At 37.5% G+C, this 17,289-nt stretch overlaps 2 protein-coding genes across 2 annotated transcripts; one reads left to right on the forward strand and one right to left on the reverse strand.

Moving 5' to 3' along the window:
* Positions 1 to 735: 735 nt before the first annotated feature.
* On the forward strand, positions 736 to 4,550 carry LOC141637680 (uncharacterized). The gene is made up of 6 exons (XM_074447138.1): positions 736 to 1,044; positions 1,951 to 2,220; positions 2,340 to 2,513; positions 2,665 to 2,771; positions 3,127 to 3,461; positions 3,787 to 4,550. Exons 1-6 carry the CDS (start codon positions 913 to 915, stop codon positions 4,317 to 4,319), a joined length of 1,551 nt encoding a protein of 516 aa, XP_074303239.1. The 5' UTR covers positions 736 to 912; the 3' UTR covers positions 4,320 to 4,550.
* Positions 4,551 to 4,899: 349 nt separating this feature from the next.
* LOC141637675 (autophagy-related protein 11) lies at positions 4,900 to 13,553 on the reverse strand. Its single transcript, XM_074447135.1, has 5 exons — positions 11,700 to 13,553; positions 8,512 to 10,132; positions 7,154 to 7,374; positions 6,598 to 6,811; positions 4,900 to 5,476 (listed from the first exon to the last, which is right to left on the reverse strand). Exons 1-5 carry the CDS (start codon positions 12,638 to 12,640, stop codon positions 5,096 to 5,098), a joined length of 3,378 nt encoding a protein of 1,125 aa, XP_074303236.1. The 5' UTR covers positions 12,641 to 13,553; the 3' UTR covers positions 4,900 to 5,095.
* Positions 13,554 to 17,289: the final 3,736 nt, after the last annotated feature.

The raw sequence follows: 17,289 nt of genomic DNA on the forward strand, positions 1-17,289 counted from the left end.
AAATGTGTACATGGTGTATAATATTAGTCTTATTTATGTAATTAAGGCTCAAAATACATATAATTAATTGATGCAAACGCGCGTAGTGCGTACCTTCATACTAGTTGTTATAAAAGAATATACTTCTTCCATTCAACTTCACTCTACCACTTTACTTTTTCACATTTGTCAACGCGTACTTTACGCGCTAAATATCATTAGCTACGTATTTGCAAAAATTATAAAAGTTGGATATTTTTAATGTACTGGTAAAAATGAACCAAACAAGATCCTACATGAATATATTTTCACTTATATATTCAGAGAAAATTAAAATCAAATGTTTATTTATAAATAGTGTACAAAATAGAATATGGTAGAGTGGAGTTGAAGGGAGGAAATACTTATTTATCGAATTTATCGAGTACAACGTAGAGGTAATTGATGTGCAACCGAAGAATCATTTGTGACCATTCAACAGAGGACCGAATAATCATTGACAGCAGACATTTTCCAATTTGTCAATAAAATATCAATTTATTCACATCGAGACTACCAAAACAAAAGTGTAGGTCCCACTATATCCACATAAGTTTCGAAATCCCGAATATACCCTCTAAGATCCAGCCACACTAACCTTACTGACAAGGGTATTTCAGTCATTTCAGCCAAATATCCATTGCCACATCAGATTCACACATGGCAAATCTTACCGTACAACCACCTGAAAACACCAACTTGCTTCTCTGACTTTCCAACTAACCAAACAGCCAATTCATGTGCATTTTAACAATTCAAGGCTTTGAAAATTCCCCCAAAACAACTCTTCATTCTTAATTTAATAAAATATCTCATTTTCATTCTCATTTCCCACCGAAACTTAAATCGAATTTCAATTTCTACATTTTCGATTCATCCTTTCTAGTCGGATTAATGGTTCATTTCGTTACTTCCAATGGTCGTCGATCACCGGCCACAATGGTCAAGTTAGAAATTGTGGATTCTTTAGAAGATGAACATGCTCCAATTTTCAAAAAGCAAAAAACATTTTCAGCTCATCATCAGGTTTTTTCATTTTTCTGTTTTTATTTTGTGTTAATTTATCACAAGCATTTGTGTTAATCTTGGTAATGAAATACATCCTTTGTCTCTGTCTCCGTCTCAGTAATTTGTTTAACTTTTTCTTTTTATTATTTATAATGTGTATTTTAATCACATGTAAAAACAAATGATTGGGGCGAAGCGAGTATAATGTTTGTGTTGTATTTGTGCTTTTTTACTTCTGAATTTGAATTCGCGGGAGTTGGAGGATTGAAGCTCGACTAATTTGATGATCATGCATTCTCCCTAGTTGCTAGATTAACTGATGAGGGTTTATGATCTTTGCAAAGACTTATGAGAATGATTTGTTTCCTGTTATATCTCTCATTTTATAATACGGTTCATGATAGGTGCCCATGAGCACTTAGATCAAAATGGTAAGGGGTTAATGTAATCAATTGTTATTCTCATGGTAATGTGTGAGCTGCTCAAATTTAATCAATTGTTTTTTGCCGAGTTAATTGCATTCCCTGCCTTGAGTTGCGAGGTATTGTAGTTTAGCAAAGATGGGAATAATTAACAAGACATGATACATATTTGGTCAAATAGAGGTCATCATTTTTATTGTGTGATGTGAGCGAATTATCTCATGTACGAATAAATCACGGAGTTGGTAATTTGAACTCGAATAGCTTTGTGCTCATGATGAACTGATGATTTACGTACTATTGAGAATGCAAAACATGTGGTTAGAATTTGAGAGCTACTTGAAATTGTTATGTTGCATATGACACTTTAATTATAGGACAAGGATTCTACTTTGATATACTGGAAACTCAGGTTAATCAGTGTACCTTGAATCCTTGATCGTCATCTATTCACAGTGAATGCATTTTGATTAAATCACACTGTTGTGTTGATCATACACAGCTTACTGCTGGAAATAGTTCATTTCCTTCCCAACCGTCACAATACAATCCACTTGAAGAGCCTAGCCCATTGGGGTTGCGGTTGAAGAAAAGTCCATCACTTCTTGAGCTCATCCAAATGAGGCTCTCTCAAGGAAACTCTTCCACTTTTGGGCCAACTCCTAGTAATGATTTCAAAGGTAATGCCAAAAATGGTGCTGCTACTTGTGCTACAGATAAGCTCAAAGCTTCCAATTTTCCAGCCTCTTTACTGCAGATAGGCTCTTGGGAGGTAAATGAATTTTGCTTTTCTTCTTTGACTCATGTTTTTATTGGGGGGTTTAGCGGTCTGATAAAATGACATTTTTCAAAGTTGTAAATATGTATCGGTCTCTTTTTGCTTTTCGGCAGTATACCTCACGTTATGAAGGAGACTTGATTGCAAAATGTTACTTTGCTAAGCATAAGCTTGTTTGGGAGGTTCTTGACGGAGGTCTCAAAAGCAAGATTGAAATACAATGGGCTGACATCATGGGATTGAAAGCCGACTTTCAGGATGATGCACCTGCAACCTTGGTGGTACTGGTATGTAGTTCTGTTCCTTGGTTTCTTTTCCTTTTTCCTTTTTCATTTTATACATTTTTCTATTTTCTCTCAAAAATAGTACCTCATATCTGCTGAGTGCTATCACATTAGGCTTTTTGCTGTGGAGAAACTTAACATTGCTTTGAAACAGCTGGCACGCCAACCCCTTTTCTTTAGGGAGACAAATCCTCAGCCGAGAAAACACACCTTGTGGCAGGCCACTACAGATTTTACCAACGGTCAGGCTAGCTTAAATCGGTAAGTCAATATGTGAATTCTGTTTTACCGTGTGATAGAATATCTCCGACATATCTGAAGGACTGAAGCTTAGAAGCTGAGCTGTGAAATAGTTTTAGCCGTCTGATTGGAGGTGCCAAGGTGGAATGTTTTCTAACCTTTCAGAGAAGTGTTACCGGTGAAATTCTTGGAGATTTCATTTATCTTTGCTACTTCCTGAACTTAGTTTGGTAGCGGGCAAATAGTTCAGGATGGATTGAGTATACGGCTATGTACTGCTAGAGTGTTGGTGCATTACAGTCAGGCAATGTTATCTGAGGCTTACATTCAAAAATTTACTCGTACTAAAATAATTATTGCTTATTTGGTGTTGCAGGAAACATGTCCTTCAGATTCCACATGGACTATTAAACAAGCATTTTGAGAAATTGATAGAGTGTGATATGCGGCTTAATTTTTTGAGTCGGCAACCAGAAATCACTCTGGATTCTCCCTACTTCGAGCTGAAGCCTTCTGTTTTTAATGACACAAATAAATCTAAAAGCCACTGCATTGATCAAAGAGAAATTAGTAGCGGAACTAGCTTATCTATCTTTGAAGATATATCTACACCCTCTGCATCTCATTCATCTTGTACCTCAATCAAACAAGAGGGTGGTCTTCACGGATCATGTGAGATGCTATCTCGTGAGGCTACTTCTGCTAGCTCAGGTATCGTCTGAGATGCTTTGGAGGTTCTTATTTGCCAAATTGTTTGAATCCTTCCACTCTGAATCTGTGGACATTTTTTGTTGAGTGTAACTATAGTGCTCCTTGGACCTGGGTACCGAGAGCACCAAATTCCATACAATCATATTCACCCAAATACACGATTCAACTAGACACCGTATCATAAACACCTGAACATCTGGGTATTTCACCCATTGTTTTCACACAAGAAATTATATAAGACGGTCTTATGTATGACACCAATAATCTATCAATTACTGACTGCTGTATCTAAATTCCTAGCTGACTCCCAAATTATTCATTTCAGTGATGTGTGCAACTGAAGCAAGCACTGGCAGTGACTCAGGAAATTTGAAAAATTCACAAAGCTTTGAGCACCTAATAAAGCAAGGTATTCGGCCGTCAATGTCATTGTCCGACCTTGTGAATCACATTGGAAACTGCATTTCAGGACAAACCAACTCCGAGAATCCTTCATTCACTGAAGACGATTCTGGTTCCCGCAAGATGCTCGAGGATATCACCCAGCACCTTCTGGGTGACTTCCAGTTCGCACCTTTCTCTGATGAGAAGTCCCTCATGTCCCGAGTCAACTCATTGTGCTCTCTCATTCATATAGATGGCCCGGCAGTGCCGAGCTTTCAAGTATTAGAAGATGGAAAAGACTCCAAGGACCCTGACAGAGGTAGCATAAATGTACCTGACTTGAAGCACAAGCAAGTACCAAGCATGCCAAGGATTGATTCGCTTGGGGATTTGCTGCTACAACTTCCGCGAATCGCCTCACTTCCTAATTTTTTGTTTGACATTTCCGAAGATGGGGATAGTCAGGTCCGATAGATGACAATCTGGGTTCGTAGTATTACACTAGTACTCTAATAGTAGTCACCTTTATGGATTACTTCAGTCAGTAGTCACCTTTGGGATTTGTTTTGACGCTCATTGTGTCGTGCACATTGTAAATTGATAGGGTTTAGAAATATTGGGCTGGGCATATTGTAAATCGATGAACTCCATTACATAGCTGGTATATAAGAGAACCATACAAGTACTAAATTAGTACTCTCGTAAGTCGTAATTGATTTCCTTGTTTCGCATTGACCTACTACTTGCCGAAATATTCATTTTAGGTCATCTGGAAAGAACTCGTAGGGTAAGGTTGCATACATCCTACACCCACTTACTCCGCCATTTGCTGGAGTGCTCGAAACACTGAGGTAATGTCGTATCTGGAATTGTTTCACCGACTTTCCGGTGTACCCTGTTTATCAAAGTATTTTCAGAAATAAGGCAAAAGTATTTTAGGAAAAACGCTGCCCGAAAGTTTCCTATCAGGTCACGTGATAAATCAATGGGTACGAATATCGGTTAACTTGGTTCGTGTAGTAGTTCTGGGTGCAAACCAAACCAGTCGACATCAGAATTCAGAAGGCAAGTCTTATAAAAGGCCAAGTTCAAACCAGAGCAGGCACCATTCAACTGTACAGGACCCTTCAGTAAGGGACAGACTAAAATGCTGCAACAAATTAACTAACATTATATACAGTTCTTTTTTTTTAGTTTTTTCTAAATGTTATTTCCTCTACTTCCATCATATTGGTTAGGACTAATTCAAATCAGGAAGGTGGCGATGAATGAATAGTTGTATCAGGCAGCATAGCTACAGTGACTATGAAGTATTCACAGCCCACGGGAAGTCCGAATGGGTTTAACACCGGATTTGACAGTAGACGGTTGGATGACGCAGAATCTGAATGCTCGGCCCTCTGTGCAGCAGGAAGTGGCTTCACAATCTGACGTTCAATGTGAACTATCTGACCGATGATGTATGCTGGCTGTCGTGGAAGACAGTCGGTGAACAGTGCCACTGATTCTGCTGAAAGATAATAATTTGGGCAATTCCGGCTTATTGCCTCGTACTGTCCAGATGAATTGAGGACAAAGGCCGCCAATTCATGTACCTCGAACCGGTTGAAGGAGATCTTTTCTTTATTAACCTGTCACAAAAATCAGAAAAATCAGTATTTCCCAACGGTCACAAGCTATGCGCCGGATTAGTCATCTGAAATATCCGACATTACCAGCTGCTCAAATCTTCCTTCTATGACGAGGTAGGTCAACAGGTCTATTATTTTTCCAACCTTAACGGAGCTGGATACCAAATACAGGTCGGATTGGGTCAATTCTGGTTCATGTCATTGTTAGGTTACTCTTTCAGATTTCGAGTGAGGCGTCAGGGTTACATGTATGACAGAGATTCTGAATGTCCAAGATTAAAGTTGCATTGAGAATTGCGTCAACCAACTACCTTATCATATATTCCGTAAGAAGCGCATATAGCTTAATGAGCCGTTTTCTTTATGCTATCATAATTGAAAGCAAAAGTATAATGAATATTAAGAGTCCGTTGAATATGGCAAAGAATATGTGAATAAATATTCCTCCCCACCCCCCCTCAGAATCAATTCAGGGACAACAAAGACAACAAATGCAACTAACGTAGTAGTGATACCACGACGGCTGATAAGACCACTGGGAAAGATAGAAAACAATAACATGAATATTATGTTAGGTGATGCAACTTGCAAGAATTAATGTAGGTAACTGAGAAGCAAGCTCTCCATGAATGACGAACCACAATCTCAGAAATGGCATATTTCAACTGATGGCATCATTATACAAAACTCTCTTAGAAAACCACCTCCTCGAACTGAAGACTGGGATTTTAAGGTGCAAAATAGGATTATCAGGAACTAATATCAAAACTGCCTAAAAATAGCTAGAACTGCCACTCTGTTAGACGGCACTGCAAAGCCTACTAAGTTCTCTGCTGGAAAAGGCTATGCACCAGCAAGGCCATCACAGAATTAAAAACCTTCTAACTATTTTTGTTCAAATTACCCCCAGTATGGATGGAGGGATCTAGAGGAAGGGCGATGGACAATTTCTATTGTTTGGATTAACCAAATCCTTCCAACATAAAATTTGGAAGGAAACGGCATAGTTTCATTCTCCCGCCTCTTTTTTCCTAAATTTGTATTCAAATAAGTTCTAAGAGCACCAGCACCAGCAAGTGTGACTACAATTAAATTCAGTATAGAGCAGAAACCGCAAATACCTGTTTTTCAAGTTGATGTTTTGCATATAAAGTTTTAACCAGTTCCTTCCTCTCTTCTAATTCCTGTGTAAGCTGTTTGTTTGCAGCTTCGTATTTTGAATACTTATCAAGAAGCTCAGCACGCTGCCTCGCAAATATACCTACTTTATCAGCAAGGACCCTTATACATGCACAAAACTCTGAAACACCATCGTCTTCTGTATCACTTTGAGAACTGAAGAATACAACAAAAATGAGTTATCATACTGACAGTAGAACAATCAAAACAGCGTCATCCAGAGCCTCATGGGCTCTTACAAAATAAAGGGAAATGGAACTCGTTTGTATGCCAGTCACCTTACCCCTGTGTTAACATAATAAGGCTTTCTTAGATAACCCATGAAGAAAAATGCAGCAAATGATTGCTTATTCTCAGTAAAAGACGTGCAGCCAGTTTTGAGTCATTTTGCTTTATTCTGTCATAATCTAGTTACAAGATGCTAACACTGAAAACAACTCGTGTTGCTAAAAGGTGCAAACGCACAAGTGAAATAATCTAGAGCCATTTGATTTTTACCTTGCTAGAGATTGAGCTAAGGAGCTCAGGGAATCAGCAAAATTAGCAACTCCAGCAGAGGCATTGACACAGGATCTAAGCCTTTCAAACAGGCCGCGCATTTTGACAGCAGATGCACGCAAGGTGTTATATTGTGATGCTCTTCTATCAGCAGCACAAAGATGAGTTTGAGCTTCTTGCCTAGCTTCGTGCAAGCAATTCTCTAAGTGAGCACAATTCATCTGCAAACACGGAGAAAATTAACATACACGCAAGCCATTAAAAATAAAGTCACTCTGCTAGAATATATTGGTGATAAGCCACTATAGTTTTCAAATACACACATTTTGACACTTTGATGAGTCTGATTAACATAGGCATAAAATGAGAGGAATTACATTCAACCAAATGATATTTATGTTTCAAGATTCTCTAATAGCGGTTTTGGAACCTATGACTCTCCCTCTCTACACCACGACCATTACTACCCTCGCCCTTTTTTTTTTCTTTCATTAGCCTTCTTGACTATTATTCATAGTGCAAGCCCTAAAAGCCAGAAACCTTCATCGAAGGCACTAGCTTGATCTAAGTTCGAGTTGTTATAGCTTGTCCATATTCATAAATTCTCTTTTAGACCTTCATACTCATGTATCCTTCACTATAATTTACTACATTGAATGATGAACATCCAACTTTACTACTTTACTAGATTCACCTAACTCAACAGTTTGATCTTCTTGAATATTCATGGAAAAGCTATTTTTGTCAGACACAACCTATCTAGTCTCTCCAATGTTCCTCTAAGTCTTGAGACAAGAGAAGGATGGACTTGAATATAGTTATATTTTTCGTTCGCATATAAGGTTCTAACAGAAGTAAAATTCGTTTGGAAGCAAATCATTTAGCTTCTCAAAGAGTGCTGGGACATTTGAATTGCAATTAAATTTCAGTATTTGAGTTCCTACAACTGGAATTGAGATAAGCCATATCTTGGCTGCAAACGCACCCAAAGCACAAACCAAAATGACTGACCTGACCCGAATTGATCAAATTTAAACCCAAAAGCACAACCCACGGGTGATCTGCACCCGATTTGACCTAATGTTAGACAACCCGATCCAAAGATGACCCAAACTGAATCAACCCTTAAATGACTGGTTTAAAACAACCTTAATAATTATGACAATATGACGCATAACGACACGGCCAATAACCACCAAAACTAGCACTAGCCCAGCCCCAAAATGACCCTATAACAATGTACCAAAATAAACCCAATGTCGACCCAAATGATATGGGTTTATATAAAGCTATCAATGCATCATAACTTCTACCCTAAAGGATAAGCAATTCAAATGCAGTTAAGAGCATCTAAATACCTGAGATTCATCTAGAAGCTTCCTGCAGCTTTCCAAATCTGACCCTGTTCTGCCAATCTCATCCAATGCCGACTTAAGCTTACTTTCAGTCTCAGTCAGCTGGCTACTCTTATCTTCAAGTGCATTTTTCAGTTCTAACAGAAGATCTGCATTGGATTGAGCATTCAGACTCTGGTCAACGGTAACCTCTGCAGCTATATCATCTATAGGACTACCCGTGGCATCATATGATAGCACAGTCCCAAGTTGCCCAAGCATCTTATCCTCATCTTTATCCTCAAGCTGTTGCTCATCACGTTGTGGGTCCATCATAGATGAATCAAGATGAGGATTCAGTGTTCCAGAAGAATCAGACATGCTCTCGTCTACTCCTTGAGCTTTTACGAGCCCGTCTTTTGCATCTGTTGGGCTAGATACACAAGAAACATCATCCATGTCACTAGGTCTTGAAGAAAGTTGTCTCTCTATGTGATCTGAAATTTCTGATCTACAATCATCAGCCTTTGTAACATTCTTACGTCCATGCATGAATTGATTAGATAATTGCTCAGATAAATCCTCAATGCGCTTTTCATATGATTGGCACTGCAATTGTTTCGCCTTCAACAATGATTCAAGATGTTTTATGTACTCATCTTTTTGTTTCAAGGCATCAGCTGTCTTTTCGGCAGCATTTTTGAGCAAATTATTGACTTTATTATCATCAACATCTAACAATCCATATTCGATCTCAGGGCCGATGAAACAAATACGTGTAATTGCAGAAGCTAGGTCAGCCCTGAGTTTCGCATTCTCGACCTCCATCTTACTAGTTCCAGCAATCTCGAACAGTTCACATCCATCAAAATTGTCCTGAAACTTGGACTTTTCAGAGCCAATATCAGCATTCAATTCAGCATCTGACAAATGAGAGCTATTGTCGGACATAGAAAGAGAGCTCCTTGAAGTTCCTTGCTTCTCAGCCTTGAACGACCGCCCAAACAAAGACTCAGGGGCATAATAGTCAATATCTCCAATGTCAATATCAAGCAAGCTAGTATCAAAAGGTACTAGATTGACATCACATTGACTAGGATTATCAAACAATCCCATAGCTGCTAATATATCTCTTGGCATGTAAAGTCTCTGAGCATTCGAAAATTCCTCTCGCCTCCTCACTTCATCTTCCCTCTTTACTGCAAGTTTCTCTGCCAACTGTCCGGCCAAACCCATGTAAAGTTTCATTGAAGCTTTTCTTCTCACTACCTCTGCAAGACAGGCTCTGTAAGCCGGGCCTATATTGCGAACCACCTTTAAGCCCTCAAACACGGAATCTTGACGCTTTAATGCTTCTGAGAAAGCATTAAATTGCAGGCGCACATCTTTGATTGTGTGTTGGATGTAAGCTATTTTTTGCATGTAATTGTGAACAAATATGTTCATTTCATTCTTCTTATTTGTGCAATAGTCGAGGAGATTAGTAATTGAAGAATCACAGGTAGACATCTTTGGAAGATGATTTTTGTCGTGGACGTCATACATGGGACCTAAGGCAGAAACTGCATCATGAGGGCGCAGAGAAGAAGACAACTGACTAGCCAGACAATCGTCAACCAATTTCTTGACTGTACTAACATCCTTGCTGCAAAGGATAAAAGAACATATGAGTAGGAATCAGAAACTTGATAGTATAATGAACAGAAGGCCTGTCAAACAATAAAACGCAATGAAGGCCTTTAAGTTTAGACATTAAACAAACTAAAGGTGGCAACAGCCCACAGTTTAATCTAAAACTAGTGGCAGATTCAACGTTGCTCATAATTTCAAAAGCTACACCAGCAATGAAACGAGCAATAGTGAAATGCAAAAACATAACCCCAGTTATACACTTGTACAATAAGAGCGCAAGACTCAAACTCTCTTACAAAATTTAACAGCGTAAAATTTGTTTTCAGAGATTCAATAAAGCCAAGGATAGGATAAAGCTTAGAGATTGAATCAAAATAAGATCAGAGTATAAATAAGGGCAAAACTCCCCTAAAATAAACTTCCAGAAAAACGACCACTAATTCAGCCTTAGAACCTTTGAACATCCATAAATTACAATTCAAGGAAGAAGGTACAAAGATAAGAATATAAGAAGCCACATATCTCTAAAGTCTAAACCAGCCCCCACATATATAAAATACAAGACAAAGCAGATAACAATCATACATAATAAGTCCCTGTATTCTCAATGGAGTAAAAGCAGCTTCAATTGTAAATTAAAACTTGCCTAATTTTTGCTTTATGACGAGGGGACCCGCAGCCACTACCTTTGGTGTGCACTGGGTAAACCTCCTCACTCCCCCCCCCCCAATCCAAAGGATAACACTATGCTTTTCTGCTAGGAGCAACCCAACAAAAATGAAAAAATCGTTGTCATCTTCTATACCTTCTTCACCAGTCCACCAATAGTACTCCACACTTAGGTTACCGAGTTTGTCTCATCAAGAAAAAGGTTGGGTTACCAAGTTTGCTCAACTCCCCAGCAAATTGCCCCTCTTTTCTTAGACCAATCTCTTACCATGTGACAACAACTTATGTTTCATAAACAGACATAAAAAACAATCTCCCTCAAACAGAGCTACTTTCAAATGACTGATCTTCAAAAGCCTTGCGCATTATTTCCTAATCATGAAACCTCTCATACCCCCAGAATAGTGACAGCAGGAAATCTTAGCCGGGCCAATTACCCTCTCTTATTTCCATCAAGCTACTTTTATTTGTTCAAAAAGAATTGCTACTCAATCTGGACTCTAAAATCTAAACCCTACAACTAAGGTAGCAAAAACTCCTAAAAAGAACAACTATACAATAGAGACTAATATTTATTGGCTGAGCAGTTTTGTTTCAAATAAATTAGATCTATGAAATCAATCCTATGTCTCAAATATATTAATAGCTTCACCCTATCATAAGCCTCAGGAATAGCACAACAGTCATTTTAAGCAAATCTAAGAAAAATCTCACTATTTAGTGTCCACTAGATATCCTCCCTTTCAGAAAAGGCAGGCAATATGTCAATGAGAAACGCATAAAAATAGTACATAGTATGAAATCTTCTCGAAAAGATTAATAAAATCGTATACCACATATCCACATTGAAATCCTGCCTGGCTACACAAGAGTACAGAATATAGAACGGAATAAGACTCTAACTCTCTCACCTTAAAGACTGCATTATACTCTTTTGTTCGATGATATGGCCATGATGCTCCTTGATCATCGACTCCAAATCCCTTATTGGCAACGAAGCTTTACTTGAAAATAGATCTTCAACATCATGTTTCAGCTTCCCAAAGACATGCTTGAACTGTGAAACCTTGTTTTCAAACTGTTTGTGTGAAGAATTACAATTCTCCATTGATTTCTTCAAACTATCTTCCTTCACAAGATCCAACAGACACTTTCGAGAAGATGTTTGTAGAACTGGCATAAGCCTACAAGATCTTAAATTTTCAATGTCCCTATTAAAGTTCAGTAGGAGGTCAGAATGAGCACGGTGCTGTTGCGAATAACACTTCAGAAAATCCATGAAGTTCTGGTTCAATATCCTAAAAAAGTAATCCAAGTTGCGCCTAGCAATCTCTATCGCCCTTTCTTGCACCTTTTGCTCTCTCAGCAGCCTCTCACAAGTTTCAAATTTTACAATTGTCCGACTATATATGGCATACCCACATTGGTAATGGTACCGGAATTGGCGTTCATAAGAAGGCAATGCCTTCAATGCAGGATCCATGGCATTATCCAACGGATGAGGATCATGGTTTGGCAAAGGGGAAGGCGGATTTGGTACATCATGATTTTCAACTTGTTCCGGTGGAGGGGGTCCAGCATTGGCCTGTAACCTAGCTCTGTTAAAGCAAAACACTTCTTGGTCATCCGACGGTAGCTTATATGTCCCAAGAGGTACATGAGATTCAAGCTTCATATCCCCACATAAGAGAAGCTGGTCACCAAATTGAATCCCTCCCATTGTTTCAACAAACCTTTGAATCGCCTCAACAACAGTCGATTCATCACAATCGAGCTCAAACGAATGCCCATTTTCCGCTATGTGAATCAAAATCTTCCCACTATTATATCCACCAGCAACATTTGAGCTCATTATGTACTCAGAATACAATAACCCTTTTACTAGCACCACACCCAAATTATTTCAAATTATAACCAATCAATCTCAATTTGGCAACCCACAAACTAATCTAAAACCACTAAAGCAACACAAATTTCAGCAGAATTTTTCTAAAGCAACACAACAAATTTTTCTAAAACCTAGAAAACTTGATTGCTAGATAACTAAGGTTAGTAGTAAGATTAAACAGCAGCAGGAATTAGGGTATCACAAGGGTTTCCTATATTATCAACAATTTGTGATAAATTCAGCAGATAAAGAAGACCCACCTTATATTACTTCAATAAAACCCTAAATTATCAACAACCCGTAAACATAAACTTGATAATACCCAGAAAATCAACATACCCAGATGAAGATTTGTCAATCTAAGATCAAATTCACAACTTTAGTCAAACTACAGGAAATCCTCCTTGTCAATTCCCGCAAGTTAAATGATGATTTTTTTTTTTATGGGAGTTGAATTGAAGAGATAATAATAGAGAAAGTTTGAAACTTTGTAAAGAAAACAATGAGAGAAAGAAGAATAAATGGGAAAAAGATAGAGAATATGAAATATGAGGGGAAGTCACAGGTAATTTACGTAACCTTTTGATGAAGGGTTAAGTAATTAAGTAATAATAATAATTGGAATTGGAATCTACAAGTTTGATTAGGTCTCTATGATGATCTCCCAAGTTTGATAGAAACAGGAGTAAAACTAAATAAACAGTAAATTAAATGATGATTTTGTTTGTTTTATAGAAATTCCAACGATTTAGGGAACACGCACAGAAGAAGCTTCATCAATAAGTTAAAACTTAAAACTGACTGGCAACACCAGATGAGTTGTGGCAGGATAAGGACTTTGTCACTTGGACTTCTCTCAGAATAAATAAAATTGGGTAGACCCATTAAGATCTAACCTGATCCGTAATATAACTCAATCAAATCTATTATTTCCATTTTTTAGGGTCAAGATCCGAAAAATTCAATCTGTAACCCGATTGACCCAAACTCGAAAAGACTCGTTAATTTAAGGTCGATATCGCTAGAACGATGGACCTGTTGAATGATTAACTCTTGATAGTATCTTTGGTGACCTAATTTTCATTTGCCTACACCTCAAAAGCCCAAATCGATGGGCTACTGATAACAAGCAGAACTCACTTCAACTTATTTCGGCTTTCCATGCAAAAATGTGTGTGTCACCATGACTTAACACTTATTTGGGCTTTCCATACAAATACGCGCTACTAATTACGGAGAACTGTTAATAAATTATAACGGTGTATAACATCTAATAAACGATAAATTTAACATTGATAAAATTGTTCAATATAAAATAATAAAGGAAAACAAGCAAGACATTTTTTTCTATTTTTTTTTTTGTGCCACTCCTATCCATCGGCCTGGTAAAGGCACCAAACCCGGGTTGGCCTTGAACAGACTCATAAAGCAAATAAAGAGAGTTCAAAAACGTAACATAATCCAGTAACAAATTAAACGCTATGGATCAAAGGGAAATTTCCCTTATTCTCCACACACTGTAACTTTTATTGCCCTTTTGAAACGGTCTTCTTCCGCCATCCCTTCTCCATCGATTACTTTTTTATCCCTCTTGTAGCGATAGTTCATACGCAAATAAGCCGGAAAGGACTTGTCTTCAACCTCGACTTTTAGCGTAGCTAATGTGTAAGCCACATTAAAGAATGTCTCTACCAACACGGATTTCGACCGACTTGATTTCTTTTTATAAACTTTTAACTTTTCGAAATAGAATCGTATTACTACAATTGAATTTCTTGGTGTCTCATGCTCAGTATCTGTCACTTAAAGTAAACCATCAAACCATGCTAAAATACATTACGTAGCAAATATACACCATTATTAAATACAAAAAAATCCTCTTAACAATTAGTATATGATAAAAATAGGCTTAAAGCATTAATGAACTTCAAAAGTCACATCTATGCTATCTAATTTTTTTTGGGTGCAAATCTATCTATCTATGTTATTTAATTAAAAGGCTACCTTAACCCCATTTAATTTTATTCCACATCACCATAACACATTCAATTTTATTTCACATGGGATTTGTACACCTCATTAATTTCTTTTATTTTTATTTATCTATGATCTCTGATATCTAATTAAAAGGCTACCTTAACACATTTAATTTTATTCCACATCACCTTAACACATTCAATTTTATTCCACATGGATTTGTACACCTCATTAATTTCTTTTATTTTTATTTATGGAATAATAATTAAATCTATATAATATAGTTAAAGAGTAAAGATCAAGCAAGTCCTCCTTCCCATATTGAGTCCATAAGTCCTCTTAGAGGCCCTTGGATCTTGAGAATGGAGGGCTTAGATTGAAAGGCAAAATGATGATTATAGGGGTGATTAAGACTCTCCCTCATCTACTCCCTAATTAAACACTAATCCCACTACATATACCCTCCCCTCTCTCTCTTACCTTATTCTTCTCAAGCTTACTTTTCTCTCATCCTAACAAAAAAAATACTCTCCTCTCTTCTCTCATTTCTCTACCATCCTAACAAAAACCCCAATAAATAAAAAATCCAAAAAAAATAAAAAAAAAACCCAAATAATTCATCCACTCTTCTCTTCTTCATTCACCACCAACCACCACCCACCCGACACCACCACCCACCACCGCCAACTCAACCACCACGACATTACCATGATCTCATTTTTTTATTTAAGTTTCCGTTTTTTTTGGGTGTTAATTTTGATATTTGGTGTCGTTTTTTTCTATTTGTTTTTTTTGTTGGTTTTAATTTATTTATATATGTATTATCGTTTTTTTTTTATTTTGCTAAAATATCGTCTTGTTATTCATTTTTATCTTTTTCAAATTTCGGGTTTTAAAATCTCACTATTGTTTTGTGAGATCCTTTTATTTTAATTTTAGATCTACTAAAATAGATCTTATATAATGTGACACCCTCATTCATTGCGGAAAAGTAAACACATAATTTTAGATAAAAACTGCATGGATATGTTTGTAAGAGGTTCATTTGGGTAAAAACCTGTAATTTTTAAAACCGAAAACGAAACCTGAACCTGTTATAAAAATATCCAAATGGGAAGGTGTCAAACATGCAAGGTCTAAAGTAAATCTCATAAATAAAACATCGCTAAAGTCGCGAAACAAAGTTATACAACCCAAATATGAAAAAGGGAGACATATGTCCCTAAAAAGTATATGACATAAAAAGTGTTTAAGGGTCACAATAAAATAAAGCCAATCTAGGTCCCAAGGTTACTTTGCTCGCTAGCTCGTCCATGTACCCCATATATGCATCACCTACCTGTCAATCGCATTTTATACAAATACGAAAGCCACAACAGTGGGGAGTAACTCCGAGTTCTCTCAGCCACGAAATGTCATAATTAATATAACATGTAAACATAAGAATATGAATATGAATAACACATAGCCTTAGCATATAGATGCTAGACAATCGTGCTTATCATGTGAACAACAATATAACAACACATAGTCCTAGCATGTGAATACTAGACCGACTCATACTACACTATCATGTGAATCACATAACATCCAGGAATCCAAACTCTATCAACCATAGCCGGCTTGCATCTCACCTTCTATGATTCATAGAATCATCAAACAAGAAAGGACAATATATCCAGAGACAGGTATAAGTTCTTAGTACAGTCAATAGTCACTCTGTAACTCGAGTCTATACCACGAGGTAAGGTAAACACCCTAGTCCTAAACTTGCGCACACCTAGCGACATGCGGAAAACTACCGCATCCAAGACCCATGATAACAACACATGAGTACCCCTAAGGAGTCCACCAAAGGGTTGGCTAGTACTTAAGCTGACCACATACTTCTAAGAGTACGTCAGGAGGTCATGCCCTAACTTGGATATAAACCCACCAAGCTAAGACACAAAGGCTATTAAGCGGTGAACATACACTCGTCAAAGACTATAATGGCCTATCTATGATGAAGGCCGAAATACTCACCTAGGACCTAGTCCCAGCTTGAATACTTTAGCCCACACTACACAAGACAAGTAGGACACCCAATTAACCATAAGAGGGGCAAAGAGTCCAAACTTGCACATACAAATGATCATACACACCCTAGCATATGAAAGGCTACACAATAACATATTTAGCTGACAATTGATGTATCACTTTCATATATACTTTTATAGCTCCCTTTATACCATTTTACATACCGTTTCATGCCTATTTTATCATTTATATGCCTTATTTCAATGAATTGTCGAAATCTTAGCTATTTTGTGTTTTGATGCAGAAATGACTCGTTATGAGTATGATCAAGCTAAGATTAGCATGGCGGAGATGGCATAGAAGAATACACGATGCATGGCACGAGAAACGAGGAAGCACGAAGGCTAGAAGAGAAAGATGAGGAGAAAAAGTCTGTGAAGATGGTTCCTCGATCGAGCAGCTGTCCTCGATCGAGTCACCTCTGGCTCAATCGAGGATCCTCTCTGGCGGGCTTATTTCCGGATTTTCCTAAAACGATTATCTTTTGTTATAAATTAGAAACTCGTGTTTTATTGTTAGACTACGCTTTATTTTACTTGGATACTGCTGGAAAACTC

This window comes from Silene latifolia, unplaced genomic scaffold, assembly GCF_048544455.1.
Source record: "Silene latifolia isolate original U9 population unplaced genomic scaffold, ASM4854445v1 scaffold_132, whole genome shotgun sequence".
NCBI classification, from domain to species: Eukaryota; Viridiplantae; Streptophyta; class Magnoliopsida; order Caryophyllales; family Caryophyllaceae; genus Silene; species Silene latifolia.

Excerpts from the sequence above, each read along its gene's own strand:
- LOC141637680 (XM_074447138.1), top strand. The coding sequence starts at position 913 with ATGGTTCATTTCGTTACTTCCAATGGTCGTCGATCACCGGCCACAATG. Across the intron at positions 1,045-1,950 it reads CATTTTCAGCTCATCATCAG|CTTACTGCTGGAAATAGTTC; the intron begins GTTTTTTCATTT and ends GATCATACACAG. Across the intron at positions 3,462-3,786 it reads GGCTACTTCTGCTAGCTCAG|TGATGTGTGCAACTGAAGCA; the intron begins GTATCGTCTGAG and ends TATTCATTTCAG.
- LOC141637675 (XM_074447135.1), bottom strand. The coding sequence starts at position 12,640 with ATGAGCTCAAATGTTGCTGGTGGATATAATAGTGGGAAGATTTTGATT. Across the intron at positions 10,133-11,699 it reads AGTATAATGCAGTCTTTAAG|CAAGGATGTTAGTACAGTCA; the intron begins GTGAGAGAGTTA and ends TATCCTTTGCAG. Across the intron at positions 5,477-6,597 it reads AACATCAACTTGAAAAACAG|GTTAATAAAGAAAAGATCTC; the intron begins GTATTTGCGGTT and ends TTTTTGTGACAG.